This window comes from Monodelphis domestica, chromosome 2 (assembly GCF_027887165.1).
Source record: "Monodelphis domestica isolate mMonDom1 chromosome 2, mMonDom1.pri, whole genome shotgun sequence".
NCBI classification, from domain to species: domain Eukaryota; kingdom Metazoa; phylum Chordata; class Mammalia; order Didelphimorphia; family Didelphidae; genus Monodelphis; species Monodelphis domestica.
Genome location: NC_077228.1, coordinates 268,363,946 through 268,384,454, shown reverse-complemented (window position 1 = coordinate 268,384,454; position 20,509 = coordinate 268,363,946). Strand labels below are relative to the sequence as shown.

Here is a 20,509-nt window from a genome sequence, read left to right as displayed (position 1 = left end):
GCACAACAGCCACATTCCAGTAAAACCATCTTGGCAGGCTAAATCAGATTGAGAGTAACTGACAGTCCTCAAATCCATCAGTGACTTAGTGGGTTTTCTACCCCATGTATGTGAAGACTTCTCCTGGTGGAAAAGGCAGATGAAAACAATTTGAACTAACATTCATAAAGGCAGCATAAGAAGGTGCTATGAAGAACCTAGAGGTTTGTCAGACAAAGAAGATACCAAGGTCATCCATTGCATCCTGAACCATGGTCAGTCATACTGAATTTTGCTTTGCTACTGGATTTTGATGACTCTAGAAGAGAGAGTGAGGCTTACTTACTTTGTGCAAATCTAATTCCGATTCATGGGTAAGTCAAGACATCATTCAGTGATGTCATTGGCTCTCTTCAAAACAAAGGCAAACAACAAGAACTACCACGAAAAACGGCTTTTAATTTGAACCAGACTTGTACCTCCAGATGAAAAAAAAATCATATAAAATGTCTATATATAAATAAATTATACCTATTGTAAAGAAAGGTTTTCAGCACAAGATGGCAAACAAAAGATGGAACATTGAATGAACTGTCAACCAACCCCAAGAAATAACCTGGCACAAGAGCAGTTTAAAAGGACAGAAGCAGTAACTGGGCACTTCTTCCCTGGAGACTGAGGGAAGAGGGCTGGCAGACAGACTTTGCTCTGGTTCCTGATTATTCATTGATTATTATTGAGAAGATTTGGGAGCTTAGCTCTGAAGAACTTTATCAATTTCATCAGCCATATCTCATCATAGGCAATACACCCTGGTCCTTGATTTTAACATCTTAGGAGAGCAATAGAAACCTCTTAGAATACAGGGAAATCCCTTTTCCTCTCACTTCTATCCCCTTCCATTCATTTCCATTAATATAAGAATAAAACCCCTTTAGTAAAACCTTAGTTTGTGAGATCAGTTCTTGAAACTTCTTTCAAATCTCACCATTCAGAGGAGAGTCACTTGGAGTCAACTGAAGGAGGCAGGAAGTGGGGAGGAGGAAGGAGAAGAAACCCCAGCCTTTGCCTTAGCCAGCTTCCTGTGACTCAGTCCTGACTACCATAAATATTCTAATATTATCCTCCATTACAATTGGCACCTCAGGAAGTTTATCCATCTCAGGCTATAAGATAGACAAAGGAAAAGAAAGAAGAGAGATGCTGTTCCAAATTGTGTGTGGATTGTTAATACCAGCTGCCATAGCTTGCTATTGGCTATATACCATCATATACAGTGCCATGGCTACTGTAGTCATAGCCACTATAGATCTTATATCCAATACAACAGTGTTCATTACCAATATGCCATTTACCATAAATACTGTGGTATGGCAAGTCTTAACCCAAATGTATGTTTTTACAATGGTGGCAATAAAAACCTTCTCATATGTCAGAAACCTTATCAGATTTGTAACTCCTAAGAAAGTAGCTCAGATTATGGTAGTGGATACTAACCTTGAGCAGCTGTAAAAAGAATGTGTGAAGAGTTTCTCAAAAAGCATGGGCAAGAACAAGCTAAGGATGGGAGTGGGCAAGAGACAGCAGGGCTTCAGGACAAAAATGTTAAGGATCAGGACAAGAAAACCAAAACAAAAGAACAAGAAAGGGGTTGGGGAAAAAGTCAAAGAAGATTCAGACACTGAAAAGATCTTACCCCTTAGAGACATAGCAAAAATTTCTGACTCTGCTGGTGTAGTCCACTCAAAAGTACATAAACAATTTTCCACCCAGGAACTTGATTCTATGAAGCGTAGATTCCCAAAATTTATCAGTGAACCTGCCCATGTATTGAAGGAACTGAAAAGGGTTTTTCAGATCTTTGTGCCTGATTTCCAGGATTCAGAATTCCTCCTACCAGAACTGTTTAGCCCAAATGAGCACAGGCAATTTGTGGAGAAAACCAGGAGGGACAGTAATTTAACTAGTTGGCCCACAGAGGAGGAACAGGAGGATTTTGACTGTGCCAATTCCACTAGCATGGCTTATTTGAGAAGGTGCAGAGATCTTCTGCAGGTGATAAAATCTTTCTGTTCCAATTCAAATGCTTGGAGTAAATTTGATAAACTAACTCAAGATACTACTGAGAATTCTGCTGCTTTTCTGGATAGATTATTAGAAACAGTAGAATCTATAATAGGAATAAATCAGGATTCAGAGGATTCAGTGGCACATGTAAGGAGACAGTTTCTTAGAGGGTACAGCTTACACTTAAAGAATTTCTTTAGGAACTATTTTCCTAAATATGATAATATCACACTGACAGAATTGAGAGATACAACAACTTATTTATGGGATAGTCACAAGGAACAAGAAGCTGAAAAGAAATAACTGAAAGAAAAGTTGCAACATACAGAGCAGTCTCTTAAACAGAAAGAAATAGAACAAATAAAGAATTTACGGACTATCAGGACATACTCAAGACTCTCATACCAGTAAAAAGGTCAGAGAGAAACAAGGCTATGTTTCCTGTGTCACAAGGTCACTGTGTCACCTGATCAAGGACTGTTACTTAAAGAAGAAATATTAATTGAATAACACACAGAAAAAACATATTACAAATCAAAAACAAATTCGTTTTGCCAGCATTTCCACCTGAAAAATGAAGAAGAGGCATCAGACCTTGAGGCCATGAGACAAGCCATAAAGACAGGGACTAAACCAAAATATGCAGAGGTTCTAGTGAAGGGCAGTCATACATTATGAAGCCAGGAATTTGAGATATTAGGAAATAAACAAGGGGATGGCAGGAAGAAATGGCAGAGTGTGACAAATGATGAATAGCTATAAGAATATAAAAAGAAAACAAAATATATGGGTGGTACCTAAAAGTGAATTTCTTGGGTCTGTAAGAAGTTGTGATGACAAATCAAATCAAACTTTGAGTGCAAAGCAGAGACAAGTACAGGAGTTAGATAAGGAGATTAAAAATCTGATAGCACAGATACAAGATGATATTGGAGACTCAGATAGAAGGGGCATAGTAACCAATCAAGACAAAAGTAAAGAACAGATAAAAGCATATCTAGAAAATTTCTGTTACTGCAGATGGGGTACAGGAATTGTATTGGAACAAAAGCCACTTCATGAAAACTTACATAAACATGATCATAAGCTGTTAGGAAAAGCAGTTAAACAAAATTTCAATTCCCTGCAGCATGAAGTCCAAATGAAATCACAGACTAAGGTTACTATAGCAGATACAGTTATAGGACCTATAAACAGTGCATATAAACTCACAGACAAAGAGAACCCCCCCCTTGGACCTATTAAAACTTCAAAAAGCTATGAGGTACAGGCTTCCTTAGAGAAAATAACTAGTTTGAACCCAGAAGCTGAAATTTTTCATCCTACATTAAATAACTTGGAAATTTCAAATCTAATAGAAAATGGAGTTGAAAATACAGTTGATATTGATAATCATATTCAAAGTATTGGAAGTGTAAAATAAGTTAGATTTGAAAACACAGATAGAATGCAGGGCACAACAACTGCCATGATAACCAAGGGTTCAAGAAACGCCCAAGAAGCAAACATTCTAAATGGAGGGGGGGAGTCTGACCAAGTCAAACTACATGAACTTACAAATAGCTATGGTTTAAATTCATTTTCCAGTGAAGGAGAAAACAATATACACTCTAATATGAATAAAGATCAAGTAGGAAATGATTTAAACCAAGAAGATTTCACTGGTCCAACCATACAAATGACAGAAGATGATAGTGCAGTGCAAAGTGATACACTGACAATAAATTCAATATCTACACAAAAACCAGAACCATATGTATGGATTAAGGTGGGGAATAAACAATACAAAGCTCTCATTGATACTGGTGCTTCAAAATCAGTCCTAAAGACATTTCCAGGAGATTCCACCATAGGGGGTATGGTTTCAGCGATTGGAGCTACAGGAGAAATTCAGGTCCCCAAGCTAAAAAGCACAATGGTAAAGCTAGGTACTCTCACCATTGATCATACATTCCTATTAATTCCTGGATGTCCAGATAAGCTTTTAGGATGAGACTTTTTATGTAAGATCAGGGAGACCCTGCAATGTGAATGCTCAGGGAATATATACCTGAAAACTACTATGATTGCATTGACCCAAACAGTCTTTAAAACATTACCCATTGCTATATCTGGAGCAATTGGAGGAAAAACCTGAACAAATTCAAACTTTAACATCAATGTATGAGATACCAGATGACATTCCACAAGGGGTTTTTGCTAAACATCAGAATGATATGGGTAGAATAAAGTCAGTAGCCCCAGCAAATATTGAAGTCAGGGATGATGTACCTCCTAAGATACGTCAATACAAATTGAGCAGAGAAGCAATAGAAGGCATAACACCAATTATAAACAGCTTATTGGAACAAGGCATTTTAAGACCTACAGTATCTGAATTTAATAGTCCAATTTTGGCTATTAAGAAAAACAAGTTGAATGCAGATGGGATACAATGTTGGAGATTTGTACATGATCTTAGGGCAGTGAACAACTTCATAAAGGAGACACTGTGACACCTTCACCAAATGATATTATCACATAAATACCACCAGAATCCCAGTGATCCTCAGTGATAGATCTAAGCAATGCAAAATTCACCATACCATTGCACTCTGACTCTCAAAATATTTTTGCTTTCCAATTGGGACAAACAGCTCTGTTACATGAATCTTGTTCAAGGATGCTGTGAGTCAGTCTCTATATTCTGCCAACTACTTCAAAGAGATCTAGCTAATATTACTTTCAAGCACAGTAAGCTTGTATATTATGTAGATGATTTATTGTTAGTATCACCTGACCCAGACATACTTGGAAGATTCAAAAAGGCTATTGATAGAGCTTTATAAGAGAGGACACCAGGTCTCTAAGAAGAAAATTTCATGGATATTCCCAAAAGCTGAATATCTTGAATTTATCTTGGAAGAGGGTACCAGGAAAATTTCAAGTAAAAGGATAGCAGATATACAGAAGAATCCCTAATACCAAGAAACAAATTAGGGCATTTCTAGGGGTTGCTGGTTTCTCAAGATAGAATATCATAGGGTATTCCCATATTTCCAGGTGTTTGACAGATTTGACAAAGAATGAAGTTGAAGAACCTTTGCAATTAACTAAAGAACATCTATATGCTTTGTTAAAGTTTAAGGAAGCCATTTTGACAGTTCTGGATTTAGGAATGCCAAATTACAAAAAGGAGATCCACTTATATGTACATGAAGTTAAGGGTATTGCTTCAGTTATGTTGGTGCAATATTTTGGGTTGAATTTAAGGGCTGTCTCATTTTACAGTTCTATCTTAGACCTAGTCACACAAGGAATGGTTCATTGCCTGAGAAGCATTGTTGCAACTGTTCTCATGGTGAAGAAAGCAAATAATATTGTACTGGGATGCAAACTACATGTGTATTCTGCACATCAAATCAAAAAAACTACTATGATTGCAGAATATGCATGCTTTTACAAATACAAGAATATCTCAGTATGAAATCATTTTGCTGGGTAATGACAACATAACCATACATAGGTGTGCACCAGTGAATCCAGTTACTCTGATTCCAGATTTTCCATTAGGTGGAGAACCACTGCATGACTATAACCAAGTAGTGGAAATGATGTATAAGCCTAGAGAAGATATTATAGACACACCTCTTAGTGATCCTGACATGGAGTTATACACTGATGGATCCTCATACATCTATAGAGGGCACAGGGTCATGAGGGGGCAGTTGTAGTGAATAATGATAAAATACTTTGCTATGCATCATTACCAAGTCATGTTAGTGCCCAGGGCACCAAGTTAAAAGCTTTGCTCGAAGCCCTGGAAATAGAGACAGGCAAAAGAGTGAATATATTTACTGACTCTGCTTTTTTTTTTTCACCTTACACACCACCAGTTTTATTCATAAGAAAAGAGGGTATATAACATCAGCTGGAAAACCAATTGCATATGTCAAGCTTATTGACCGTCTTATAAAAACTACAGAACTTCCTAAAGAGTTGACTGTGATCCATTGTAAGGCACATACTCATAGAAAAGACAGAATATTCCATGGGAATGAAAGAGCAGACATAATAGTGAAATATGTTGTGAGATTTGGGCTCTAGTGCATGCTGAATTTTTCTCTAGTAGACAAGCAAGATTTTACCGAAGCTTACCATGGAGATGAAATTCAGTCATGGAAAGAGCAACTTGGTGCTAAATTAATCAAAGGCATTTGGGTAGCTCATGGTGGGAAACCAATGCTTCCCAGAAAATTGTATCAACATCTATACACTGTGATCCATTCCAAGGGTCATTATGGAGTGCAAGCTATTTTGGATGCAGTACAATGATTCTGGATGGCACCGGGGATAACAACAAATGCCATTAGAGTTTGCCAGGCATGTGACATATGTAGGAAATTCAATCAATAACATTTTAAGAACATAGCATTAGGAGGCAGACCTCTAAGCTATATGCCATTTCAATGCTTACAAATAGACTACATAAGCATGCCTAAAGACAAAGGATTTCAATATGTATTGGTTATTGTGGATAGACTGACAAGATGGGATATCCAGCCAAGAAAAATGATACAGCCACAGTAGTAAGATATCTACTGAAAGAAATAATTCCTAGGTATGGCATTCCTGATACCATAGACTCAGATAGAGGAACTCATTTCACGTCTCACATTTTGCAAGAAATATGTAAGAACCTGGGTATTAAAAGCAATTTTCATGATGTCTATTGGCCACAGAGTTCAGGCCAAGTTGAAAGAATGAACAAAGAATTAAAAACATTGATAGGAAAACTCTGTTCAGAAACACACTTAAAACATACAGATGTTATTCCATTAGCATTGTTTCAACTAAGAACAAGACCCGGAGGTGATTTGCATGTATCTCTATTTGAGATGTTATATGGTCAACCACTATGGCATGGCAGGACTGTAAAACATACCTAGTTGAGATACAAAACAGGCTGGAAGAACTAAGGAAGCTAGGATTTCTAGTACAGAGGATACCATTAGACTTATCGTTGCACAAAATAAAACAGGGAGATAAAGTATATGTCAAGAATTTTAATAGAAAATCACCTATAGAACCAAGATGTATAGGTCCTTTAGATGTGATTATGGTTACTCCCACATCAATAAAAGTATCTGGAAAAGATCCATGGTATCATGCTTCACATGTTACATTATACCCATAATATTGACAGCTCTACAGAAGAACAAGAAATAACAACCTAAAGAAAATACATAAGAAAATAACTGAAGTATTACCAATAGCCCTAGTAATAGTTAACAATTGTTCCTATAAATGGAAAGCTATACATAAAAGAAGAAAAAGAATAAAAAATGTAAACACTGCACATAACAACACAAGAACAACAATTCAAATAAAAGACACAAGGGTACAAATTACATCAGAAATAAGCACTGCAAAAGCAATGATAAAATAGCCCCATGAACAAAGATCATAGCTCCAATTACAAAAGTCTCTGCTTATCATTACAATTGCAACAACAATAAGAATGAAACAAAGTTACTTGGCTAAGAAGATACATCTCTGCAGAATACATTATATTATGTATTATTCTATCTACACAAACAAGAATATAAAACACAATAGGCGAAAGGAAAATTTTAGCTTCAATAAAATTCAAAAGTCAAGCTAATATCCTAATATGAAAGTCTTAAAGAAGCTATTCTACATAAAATGAAACCCCTTGTGAAATTAAACATCAAATGATATGAGACAATATCATATTTCAAAATCATAAGACATATTTTTAAAAATCTACTTAATATGACATCCTGCCTATGCCCATACATGAAGATTATCACACAGAAATGCATACATCCATTCATGAAGAATCAAATCATAAAGACTGACAGGCTTGAATGAAGAATTCAAACTTACTTCCATGCATAAGAAAAATTCAATCATACATACATGCATACAAAGAGCTTACATGAATTATGTTCCTATATATATATATATATATGTATGCCTACATATAATTATAGTTCCATCCCTCTCATAAAAATAGATGAGAGAAGGAACAGTCACTCAGCCATGGCCCTTCTTCTACTCTCTTCAAGGAAGAAATTTCATTTTCCCTTGGAAAGGTTGGTCAGTTATCGATGCTTCTCCCATGAGTTATGCAGGTGATATGTAACCTGTGCAAAGGTATTGAGGTGGTGGATGAGGTTAATGGGGAACAAGTAGGGCAGTTTGTAGTATGTAGGAGGAAATAATTTGTGATCAGCTGACTACACAGAAAGGAATTATTATTTTATCCTAAAGAGAAGCCTCCTAAAGAATTTTGAATAGAGAAGGGACATGATCAAACCTATAATTTGGGAATCATATTTGAAAGCTTTGTGGAAGATAAATTACTAAAGGGATGGACAAAAAGCAGGGAGATTAATTAGGAGGAACCAGAGAATAATATAATTTGAAAATTCCTACCCTGGAAGTGAACAAAAGTCATCCAGAAGCTCATGGACAATGGGAAAAGAGGCTCTTCCTAGAAAGCAAGCTGCAGTCTAGAGGCAGCAAAAGAAGAGAATTCCCCTGAGAAAACCCTAAAGAGTTCAGAAAATTCTTCCTGGGGACTTAGAATGATATCTCAGGTTCTTCAGTCTCTCTTGCTTTACATAGTCACTTTATATAACTGACTATGTCCCCTGGAACAAACTTGGCCATGAGTTGGCTTTAGTTTTCCTCTGTAACCAACCTTACTAGTGTTCCACTTGATAAACCATCTTGATATATTCCATCTAGGCACTGTTGCCCTGGTCTTGTCTCTTTGGGCTGTCATTTACCAGGAGCTGGTTTTTTACTGCTTTCGATCTAATGGATGGAGACCCATGTACTCTTGGCTTCTGGCTTCATTTACTGGAAATTACTTTAGCTTTGGGCCTCTCTGGTATGCCCTTAACCAGAACTTCTGAAGCTTTCTTTTTTTTTTTTTTAAACCCTTACCTTCCGTCTTGGAGTCAATACTGTGTATTGGCTCCAAGGCAGAAGAGTGGTAAGGGCTAGGCAATGGGCGTCAAGTGACAAGTCACACAGCTGGGAAGTGTCTGAGGCCAGATTTGAACCTAGGACCTCCCATCTCTAGGCCTGGCTTGAAGCTTTCTGACTATTTCTTTTTGCAGAGTTCAGTTGTATTGAGGAGCTTATGAGGACTTCTCCTTGGTTACTATTAATGTTTTGCTTCATCCTCTTGTAATTTGGGGGGACTCACACTCCTTAGATGGAGAAATGAGGGTTGAAGACAGTGAGGAAAGGGTTGATGAAAATGGCTTCCCTCACTACTGCCTCCCAGAGTCCCTGAATTACTTGAAGGAGACAAAATGGATATCTCCTATTGGTGAAGTCTTGCTCCTTGATGGCGGTATGTGTAAACCTTAAAATTTCCCAGACCCTACTTTATAAGATTGGATTAAGACCATTCCCCACTTTAAACAATGAAGGAACTTAGATCAGGAATGTGAGAACTCTACTTTACCTACTTAAGTTTGCCCTAGGGGAAGATAAAGTTGTAAACTCTTTTCTGAACAATGAAAGTACTTAAACCCATACTTATAATAAGGCAAAAAGTTCTTAAGCTAAGTATCTATAAAGGTCAAGCAACTTGTGAATTTACAAGGAACAAAGAGCTGAGAAACTTACTCAGAGCTTTCCTGGTGTGAATTACTCAAAAATCCACACCTTCTTAGGTGTGGACTAAGAATGGTCTGTCCTTTGAAAAACATCTACTGTGATTGGTAGATGTAAGAATTTAGGGGAGGTGACAAAGGAAAAAATTCCCTATATAAGGAAAAGAAAAACAGTCTCTTGAGGACAGTCAGATGGGAAAGGCTGAATTGGAGTCAGATGGGAAAGGCTGCCTTGAAGGGTCTCTCTCGAGACTCTCTCGGGGACATTCAGATTGAGGATGAAGCTGGTGAAAGCAGCTGAGATGATGCTGGCCTGTTGTCACTAGAATCCTTGCTTGGACAGATCTTGTGGTGAGTGATAAAGGACTGACTGATTCTTTCTCTTAAGGCTTAGGCCTGGGTTGGCCAGGGCTGCCCTGGGCCGGCCTATTCTTTTCTCATTTATTTCCTTTTCCTCTCTTTCTCTCTTTCTTTGATTCCTCATTATATTATTAATTAAATTCTCTATAAAACACAATTGACTTGGGTATATTCATAATTGGGAATATTTCCCTGGTGACCACCTTATATTTGATTTAAAACAAGACACTGTAGTGAAAACATATTTTCTGCGGTCACAAATTTACTCACCCACTCTTATATCTACTATAATTTATATCTTCCACTATTTTAATCACTACAGTTTATGAACCTCAACTCTTTAACTCTTACAGTATATGTCTCTCACTCTTTTAAATGCCACATACAGGTCCTCAAGAGCAGTGGGAAAGTCTTTTCTACAAGGAGAGGTGTGTGGGACCTCAATCTGGATATGCCCTGCTTTGGAGTCCTCACAAGCCTCCCATTTGTGTCTTCTTGAAAACTATCAACAAGATGGAATCTGCCAATGGGCTTACTTTCTAGATGTAAATAAACAAGATTGAAATCACTATGTGACTGCTTATTTGATTTAATTGTTGATTGGGGCAAAGGGTAGAAGTTAGAGGGGTTGTGGGTATCCCTAAATCTCTTTCTAAATAAAATTAATTACTGAAGTACAAGGTTTTCTTGTAGTGCAGGGGAGAGGTAGAAAAAGGGAAGAGAGCATTGCTCACTGATTTGAGTCCAGTATCTCCAAAGTTCATGGAATAAAAATCTTTGAAGAAATTAGGTTTCTTGACCAGAACCAGTGATATTTTCAACAGGAGCCTGCGATGTTGAAGATTTCTGTCAGTGTCAGAAATCCCCAAAGATGTCTTGAATGGCCCAGAGAAACAGCTCCTCCTTCCACTCTCTTCTGTGTCTCAGCACCCAAGACCCCTCCTCAGGAGATTTTCCCAGAAGTCCCTGTCCAGTTTCCTACTGTGGTTCTTGCCTCATATAACTGCAGAGTTTTCAGTATTTCCATTTCCCCCAATGGTTCTTTTGACTACTCCCCATCATTACACTCCTTTTCATTTATTCTGACATTTCTCAGAGGAGTTGATCTTGGCTTTAACCTTTCATGTCATTATTTTTGACAAATACCTGGAATTGAAATTTTTTTAAAATTTTTATTTGGTCATTTCCAAACATTATTCATTGGAAACAAATATCATTTTCTTTTCTTCCCTCCCCCGCTCCCTCCACCTCTCCCACAGCTGACACGCAATTCCACTGGGTATCACATGTGTTCTTGATTCAAACTCATTTCCATGTTGTTGGTATTTGCATTAGAGTGTTCATTTAGAGTCTCTCCTTAGTCATATCCCCTCCACCCCTGTAGTCAAACAGTTGCTTTTCGTCGGTGTTTTTACTCCCACAGTTTGTCCTCTGCTTATGAATAGTGTTTTTTCTCCTAGATCCCTGAAGTTTGTTCAGGGACATTACACCGCCACTAATGGAGAAGTCCATTATGTTCGATTATACCATAGTGTATCAGTCTCTGTGTACAATGTTCTCCTGGTTCTGCTCCTCTCGCTCTGCATCACTTCCTGGAGGTTGTTCCAGTCTCCATGGAATTCCTCCACTTTATTATTCCTTTTAGCACAATAGTATTCCATCACCAACATATACCACAATTTGTTCAGCCATTCTCCAATTGAAGGGCATCCCCTCATTTTCCAATTTTTGGCCACCACAAAGAGTGCAGCTATGAATATTCTTGTACAAGTCTTTTTCCTTATTATCTCTTTGGGGTACAAGCCCAGTAGTGCTATGGCTGGATCAAAGGGCATGGAATTGAAATTTTAATGAGAGACTGACTTATAGCTTGATCAGGAAGAGAATTACCTCTAAGGTCATTCAAATTAAGAAGGGGAAGGGAGGGCAGGAATAAGAGAGGAAAAAAGAAGGAAGAGGAAGAGAGAGGAGAAAGAGAAAAAGAAAGGAAAGGAAAGAGAGGGAGAGAAGAAGAGAATTGAGAGAGAGAAAGAGAAAGAGAAAGAGAGAGAATGAGAGAGAGAGAAAGAAAGAAAATATGTCTAAAGTCAAGGATAAACTTTTATTTGAGTTATTTAGAAATACTTTTTAGCACTCATTATACTTATCTTCTTCCTCTACCTTAAACTGCAAAGGAGCTCATTGAAATTATATTGGGGAGATTGATCTCACCAATTCTCTTTAATGCTCTTCATATTCTACAAAAAATCACATAGATTGGACTGGGGGGTGGGGGTGAAAACCAAAAAGGAGTGGTAAACTTTATTCCACTTTTCCAGATCCTTATACAATTGTCTTCTGTTAATCTCTGCCTTTACTTATTACATTTTATGCTACATTCTAGACCATACTAAAGCATGTCTGGACTCATAAAAAAGCTATTGATTGTCTCCACAAGCAAATGAATAAAATAATTATCACTCCATATTTTAAGTCATTTTTTTTCTATTTGGTGGTTTGTAAAAGACATTTTAAAATATAGAGTGCTTATGTGAAAGCAAATATTTTAACATCTCTTGGGAGGCTAATGTTGGTTAGTTAGGGAAATTCCCAAAAATATGTTTTCAGACATGTGATCCAGTTCCAGTTTGATCTTGCCAACAAAGTTTGACCAACTTTGGCCACTTCCCTAATTCCTTTCCTCTTGACTTCAACCAAATATGTCCAATGAAACTCAAAGAGGTATACACATATGGGATGTCCTGCCCCAAGGATGGGCCAAAATAGAACAGATAAAGGTTATATACATGGTAGGCAAAAGGGAAATCTCAGATCATTTTAGGTGTGAAAAATGTCTGTGGTTTTACCACAGTGCGTGAATATCATGTGTCTGCCTTATACACCCACACTGTAATCATTTCCCTGGTATTCTAGGGGAAGAAACCCCAGAGCTACTATTTACTATTTGGGCATTTCCTTTTCACCTGATTTTTTCACTTATTTATTAATTAATGATAAATGAAAGTGGCAAATGAAAGGTAAGAAAAGCTGACTTATTTGGCACATTGAAGAGAGTCAAGAAGACCAGAGTTCAAAATTTGTCTTAGTTACTAGCAGCATGGCCCTGGAGAAGTCACTTAACCTCTGTCTGCCTCAATTTCTTCAACTGTAAAATGTAAAAAGTAATAATAATACTATCTACCTCCTTAAATTAGATAATATTTGTAAATTTGAAAATTTTTGTATTTTTGTAAAATATTTGTAAAGATATTTGTAAAACACTTAGCATATTGCCTGCCATACTTAATAAATAGTCTTTCTCTCCTTTTTATGCAGAAGTATTGTGCCTGTTTGTTCTTCCTTTCTCTTTAGTATTGCCAGTTACACTTGATGTCTAATGTTTAAAAATACTAATAAAAACCCTACTTTAAAAAATGACAAAATATTCAGAAAAGGAACAGAAAGACATAACAAAAAGTCCACCTAAAAAGAGACATTTTGCTATCAAATAAAGACTCTGGGGTCTTAAACTTAGCATAAGATATACTTTCCTTGATATACAGTGCCTTGCACAGAGTAGATTATCAATATATATTTAGTGTATAGAAATAAATTTTCTTTTCTAGATAAGGCAAGAGTTAATTTTCTGACTGACATTTTTCTTCAGTAAGATATTTTTAAAATCTTTCTCTCTTCAAGTATATTTTCTATTTTCACATGACGTTTTTGTTAAAAAAAATTTTTAATTTTATTTTGGAAGGGGAGAGGAGAGGAGAGGAGAGGAGAGGAGAGGAGAGGAGAGGAGAGAAAAAGAGAGGAGAGAAGAAGAAATTTAACAAATAGACAAAATGAATTCTCATATTGGCCATGCTAAAAAATGTATTTTTCATTCTTCATCTTGTATCTAATTTTTCTCTGGCAGGAGGCTGCCTGTTTCATCATCAGTCCTCTGAAATTGTTTTTGGTCATTAGATACTTAAAACAACTCCTCTTGTAATTACACAATTTACCTTCTAGTTTTTTTTTTGTTATTACAAAGAGTAGGTATAAATATTTTTGTGCATACGGGTCCTTTTCTTCTTTCTTTGATCTTCTTAGGGGTATAGAGCAAGTATTGGTAGCTCTGGGATAAAAAGTATGTAAAGTCAGTGATTTTTGAGATATAATTCTTACTCGTTTTCCAGGTTGACTGCATTCTTCAAGTATATTTTTTCCCCAATTAGAAAGACTTTGGTTATTTCCCTTCCAATACTGATTGGACTCAATTTCTTGACTCCTTTCTAATAGTACCATCTCTAGGTTTTTGGAGGCCTAGAGAAGAAAATATTTGGCTTGGCTCTATAAGATTCCCTAAGTGATGATTTAATTTCAGCTTGAAGGTCTCCAAAGAGGAAGGACTACAACTGCAAAGAAAGCCTATTTTAAATAATTCTAATTATTGTGAGGCTTTCCCTTGTGTCAGGGAGGAATTGATTCTATTGCTTTTACTAATTGTTTCTATTTGTTACCTCTTATACATATATCTAATTCTGCTTCCCAATGGAAGCCTTTCAAACACTTGAACCTATCATGTCCCCACTATGCCTTCACTTCTCCACATTAAATATGCCTCATTGCTTTAATTAATCCTTTTCAGTATGTCCTCTCAATCACCCTCATCTTTCTTTTCTAGACACACTCTTGATTGTCCAGTATCTTTCCTAAAATGTGGTTCCCCCAAATGAACATGTTACTATAGACCCAGCTGACCAAGACAGAGTGGAGTAGAACTATTACTGGCAGGATCCTGAAAAAATTAGCAAACCAACAAGTAAACAAAGAAATAAATAAAATGTCAAAGAGTCAGAGAAGAGTGAGAAAGATAAGGATTCAGGTCATTTCATCTCCATCTTTCAAAGTGTCAATGGCACTGGAAGTTGGAAAACCAGAGATTTGTCTTGAAATTTTTAGGGAAATTGGTGGACCAGGCAATTGTTCTATGGAGCTAAGTGACATCATGGAAGATGTCAAGAAGGTGATATTTTTCAAAAGTTATTTTGTTGAGGGGGATGTAGCTAAGTGGATAGAGAGCTCAGCCTGGAGATGAGACACTTTGTATTCAAATCTGGTCTCAGACATTCCCTATCTGTGTGTCCCTGGGTGTGTCACTTGATCCTTATTGTCTAGCTCTTACCTTTCTTCTGCCTTAGAACCAATGAATAATATTGATTCCAAGACAGAAGGGTAGGGTTTTTTGTTTGTTTATTTATTTTTGTTTTGTTTTGTTTTTTTACTAAAGCTATATGATGATCAAGAGAAAGTTTGAAGATAGGATAGGACCTTTGCTTGGGTTGATAGGAAAAGGAAGGGAATAAGCATTTATCTAACACCTACTCTGTTGTAAACACCATATTGAGCACTTGATAAATATTACTTCATTTGATCCTCACAGCAACTCTTTAAGGTAGGTGCTGTTATTAACCCCATGTACAATTAAGAAAATTGAGCCAAAAAGAACTTAAGTGCTTTGCCCAGGATGGTGCAAAGATTTGAACTCAGGTCTTCCTGACTCTAGGCCCTGTGTTCCATTCATCGCCTCATTTCCCTTCAATCAGCAGGGATTTCAACATTATTTGAAGAGATATGGTGGTTTCCATTGAAGAAGTTTCACATTTAGTACTGATGCTGGGCCAATTGGTGGAGTGTCAAGATAACTCAGTTTAGAACTAGAGACCCTAGATTCAAATATATTCCACAACCATTCTAGTCCTCAAACCATACATACAGCAGATATAGGTTCATATGTAGAACAAAGAAGATTGGTTTATATGAACTATAAGCTTGTCTTCAGAGGCAAATTTATTATTTGTGTGTATACATATATATGTACACACAAACATATATATATGTATATATATATATATATATAAATACTTAAGAGTAGTAATTTCTTTGTCGCTATCATGAGACAAGAAAGGGAGAAACTCTTTTTCTCCCTTTCCCCACTCAGTGTAACCACATCCTCTGTACCATGAGTTTCTGATACACAGATTATCAGGAATGTACTCTGTCATCAGCTGAGAATCATAAACCTTTTTGTTGGTTCTACTCTAGTACCCAGTTTTAGTAACTAAGTCCTTGTCTTGTGACCAAACCCTTTCCCTTCCCTAATTTTGTATTGAAATTCCAAATACTGGATTTCAGTATTCTTTGTCTTTCTACCCTTCTGCCAGATCTGAAAAGTTGAGTCTACATTTTAGCTAATCTTTTGTAGAACTGGGATGATTGTTTTAGAATTAAATGGAAATACCAACATCCACCTCTAAAAAAATTGATCTGCAAAACTATTCAGTTTCTTTAAATATTCAAATGTCCTTAATTCTCTGGAGGAAAAAAAATTAGATTTGCTAAGAAAGAAGAGGAATAAACTGAGGCATAATGAAGGTAGGAAAACCATAAAAGACAGAGAAGACTTTGGGGAAAAGTTTGAGAAACTGTTCATTAATTCTCTCTCAAGTTCAGAGAACATGAGTTGTGCATGGAGGCTGGGAGAGGCAATTTGGATAAAGTCAGTAGATACCAGAGAATGGTTTCTGATCTCTAATGCTGGGGATTCTCTCAGAATCCATTTCAGTTTTCTTCTAACAACCTGTCTTTATTCTACCCATCTAGGCATGATATTTTTCTATTTCCATTTGCCATTTGGTGACAAAGCCTCTCTCCCTCCCTTCCTCCCTCCCTCCGTGTCTCTCTCTCTCTCTCTCTCTCTCTCTCTCTCTCTCTCTCTCTCTCTCTCTCTCTCTCTCTTCTTTCCAGCCAATCATAGTTAAGGTTCTGTTTTTAATATGATGCCAGAGTGAGTTGGTCTCAGTGTTTTCTGATTCTTGACCATGGAATTTTTTGTGCTGTCTCTACTTTTGTTGGGGACCTTAATCCTTACAGAGACTTGGGCTGGTAAGTGTAGCATAAGATTAAATGCCTGGAGAAAATGTCCAGATGACTGGAACCTGTTTGCTTCGTGACACCTCAGCCTTTGCCAAAGATACCGAGGACAGACTGGACTGGGATGGGGGTTGGGCGGGGGCGGAAGGGGGGTGGTGCGGTGCACCGAGGCTCTTGAGACCGAAATCATCACCCAGAGCCCCGACCAAGGTCTGCGGTGTTTCCGACTTAGGCTTTCACTCTCTGAAGTACTTCTACACCACTATGTCCCTGCCCGAGCTAATCGAACCGAGATTCACGGCTGTAGTCTATGTGGACGATCAGCAGATTTTGAGCTTCGACAGTGACAGCGCGAGCCAAAGCATGGAACCCAGGACGCAGTGGATCAAAGTGGAGCCTCCCGACTACTGGGAGAGGGTGACGCGGATTTCTAGGGAAGATTCACAATGTAACCGAATGTGCCTGCAGAAAGTATCCACAAACTACAATCACAGTGAGGAAGGTGAGTGACAAGAGGAGAGCCTAGGTTACGTTGATCCAGTCCTGTTCCCGTGTACACAAGTGGATCGGAACAGAGAGAGAAGGGGATGTGGCCTCAGTGGGAGGGGAGTAAGATTTCTGACCCTGTGGAAAGGGTTTTGGGGGCCGAGACAGCGTAATCTTAGCGAGACACCGTCCTCTTAGCCACACTGAATCTTCTCAGGGCTGTCAGGGATTCACACATTCCAGCGACTGTCAGGCTGTGAAGTGTTCTCCAACGGGAGCTTCAGCCATGGCTTCGTGCAATTCGCGTACGACGGATATGACTACATAAAGCTGGACACCGAGACTCTGCGCTGGACTGCTTTAGACGTCAGGGCCCTGAACATTAAGCGCAAGTGGGATGCAGATCCAAGCTCTGCGGCATTTTGGAAGATCTATTTGGAGGAGGAGTGCGTGCGCTGGCTTCAAAGACACTTAGAGAATGGAAAGGAGACCTTACTTCGGACAGGTGCTTTCCTACCTCCCTGCCCCACTGCGCCCTTTCCTTATCCGGTTTTCTCACTCTCAGGCTATGGCCCGGGTCTGTGTGTGCCGCGGATCTCAGAAAGGTTCAGGCTCCCCCTCCCTAAATGAGAAACCTCTAGCCCTTCTCTGTATTACCTACATCTGCAGTCTTAGGCTTAGCTCTCCTAGTTTTCTTCCTAGACCCAATGGTCCGTATCTGCCCAAGCCCGGATTGTACACCCTGTCCTGGCATCTAGTCTATCTTTGTGTACCTGGAGCAGGATCATCCTCTCTGGCAACCGGCAAAAGGCAACCCTGACTATACTTCAGACTTTGGCCCCACAGACCCGCCCTCTGCTCAAGTGACCCGACACACACGTTCTGACCGGGAGGTAACCCTAAGGTGCCGAGCACAGGACTTTTACCCTGCGGAGATCTCACTAACTTGGCTGAGGGATGGAGAAGAACAGCTGCAAGATACGGAGTTCATTGAGACCAGACCTGCCGGAGATGGGACCTTTCAGAAGTGGGCAGCTGTGGAGATGCTCTCTGGAAGTGAACATAGATACACCTGCCAAGTGCAGCATGAGGGCCTGCCAGAGCCTCTCTTCCTGAAATGGGGTAAGGACCAGGGAGGTGGGAATGAGGGAAGCTCTCTGTCTCTCCCCACTTTCAGAGACAGAAGCAATTCTGAAGGTATTCTTGAGTGGTAAAGTGGGAACTCAAAGAGGGGACGGGTCAGTCACTTCTCATTTTCCTTTTAGAGCCACAGTTCTCATCTATAGAACTCTCTGCAGAAGTCATCATTGCTCTCCTCCTTCTCACTGCAGCCATCATTGCAGTTGTGGTCTGGAGGAAAAATACTTCAGGTAGGAAAGAATGGAAATGGTTCAGTAGGCAACAGGCATGGCAGAAATTCTGTGTTGTGCACTCTTAGTTTGTATCTGTCTCAGGGAGAAAATCTCATTTTATATTAAAGATTGAGATTCTAGAGTTCCTGGGACTATAGATGAACAAACCAATAAAGGTACTCTATTTTTACAGATCATCTGTTTGGGGGTACAATAGGGTCAGTGAGTAGGGTAATTCCTTTGGACAGACCAGAAATAGATGTAGAAATTTAGGTCAAAATAATTGAATGCCTGCCCAGGGGTGACTAGAACAGGAATCTTTCTTCTCTTCCTGTTGGATCCCAATTCTGTACTAGGTAAAGCCACAGTTTTAAGAACCTGTCCTAGGTAAATGGCAGATCCATTGAGTCCCGGGGTCAATGTACTTGCTCCTCCTAAACTTTCCCATTGGGTTGCTATTTATTTATTTATTTTTTTGATTCTAGACAGAAAAAGAGGAAGTTATACTACAACTTCAAGTAAGTAAAAGGTTGAAATGGGAACAGAAGGGAAAGGCTGTTTGATTTAAACTTGGGATGTGGGAAGTAGAAACCCAGATGTCCTCACTTCTCCCCATCTTTTTTTTTTTTTTTTTGGTACTCCTCTTCTGGGCAATAAGTTCCTGGTTAGGTTATCTCTCTCTTGTTTCTCTAGGGAGTGAAAGTGCCCAGGGATCAGATGTCTCTCTTACAGCAAGAAGTAAGACTCTGGTGGCCCTAGAGCTAGAGAGGGGCTGGTGTAAAAGTGGCAAATACAATGAAGATGAATATGACAGTGATTGGGGCTAAAGGAAATCATGGTTTTTGGAATGGGGGTGAGATAGGCTGTCCAAAATAATGAGAAGTTTGATAGTAGAGATGACTTTCCTTAATCTGTGTTTCCTTTTTCCCCCCTTTTTTAGCCTAATGGAGCTATCCGGTGTGGGACAGAGAAACAACCAGAGGCACTTATTTCTCCATTTCCTTTCTATTTCCCTATTCCTAACTTCTCTCCCTGTATTGGACTTTGTGATCAAGCCCATATCCCCAAACCTTATGGTAGGGAGCATTGGTGCTCTTATCTTATTATTTCCTACCTCTCCTGCTCCTTCCCCCTGATTTCTCTCTGTACTACAAGAATTTGGAGGAAAGAAATTAGAGTGAGGATAGTGAGATTATAGACTTCTCCATCTTCCCCATTTGCTGAAATGAACCCTAATCTTTTTCCTGATGTTTGCTTTATGAGCAGAAATATATACTGAGTAATTTTCTTGATACTTTAATTCCCATTTCTCCCCCTCCTTCCATTTCATGGAAAGACACATAATACATTGTGATTATAAGAAAAGGAAAAGAAAATAAAGATCTGAAGACTTTAAAGAATAATTTTATTGGCTTGCTGAGTCCATGGTTGCATATGGGAGGCTTGGTTAAGGAGGTAGAGGACATTGTCTTTTACATAGTAACTACATAAATATTTATTTTTTTATTTAGTTTCTCCCCTATGTAATGTGTTCTGTTAGTCTGCATATGTTGTTTAACTGTCATTTTCCAGGAAGTCAGAAAGATCCCAGGTAACTGTAACCAGTGAGTTACAACCTGATAAGGTCATAAATATTGCAAATGGTAATAGAACTACAACTAGAAAAACCTCAGGGACTATGTGGTTAGAACTTATTCCATTGAATTGGTCAGGTGGTATAATGGACTT

At 38.4% G+C, this 20,509-nt stretch overlaps 1 protein-coding gene across 2 annotated transcripts; it reads left to right on the top strand.

Moving 5' to 3' along the window:
- Positions 1–16,857: 16,857 nt before the first annotated feature.
- Positions 16,858–20,171, top strand: LOC107651418 (patr class I histocompatibility antigen, A-2 alpha chain-like). 2 transcript variants are annotated; one of them, XM_056817963.1, is made up of 8 exons: positions 16,858–16,955; positions 17,176–17,445; positions 17,647–17,934; positions 18,276–18,551; positions 18,695–18,799; positions 19,267–19,299; positions 19,475–19,519; positions 19,722–20,171. In XM_056817963.1, the coding sequence occupies exons 1-8, from the start codon at positions 16,892–16,894 to the stop codon at positions 19,724–19,726; spliced, it is 1,086 nt and encodes a 361-aa protein (XP_056673941.1). In that variant the 5' UTR covers positions 16,858–16,891; the 3' UTR covers positions 19,727–20,171. The 2 variants fall into 2 exon arrangements, with proteins under 2 accessions (XP_056673941.1, XP_056673942.1); XM_056817964.1 differs by lacking the exon at positions 19,475–19,519.
- Positions 20,172–20,509: the final 338 nt, after the last annotated feature.

Bases quoted from the DNA above. Each gene is read 5' to 3' on its own strand.
- LOC107651418 (XM_056817963.1), top strand. From the start codon at position 16,892: ATGGAATTTTTTGTGCTGTCTCTACTTTTGTTGGGGACCTTAATCCTT. The intron at 17,935-18,275 runs GTGCTTTCCTAC...TTGGCCCCACAG, and splicing joins GGAGACCTTACTTCGGACAG to ACCCGCCCTCTGCTCAAGTG. The intron at 19,300-19,474 runs GTAAGTAAAAGG...TTGTTTCTCTAG, and splicing joins AAGTTATACTACAACTTCAA to GGAGTGAAAGTGCCCAGGGA.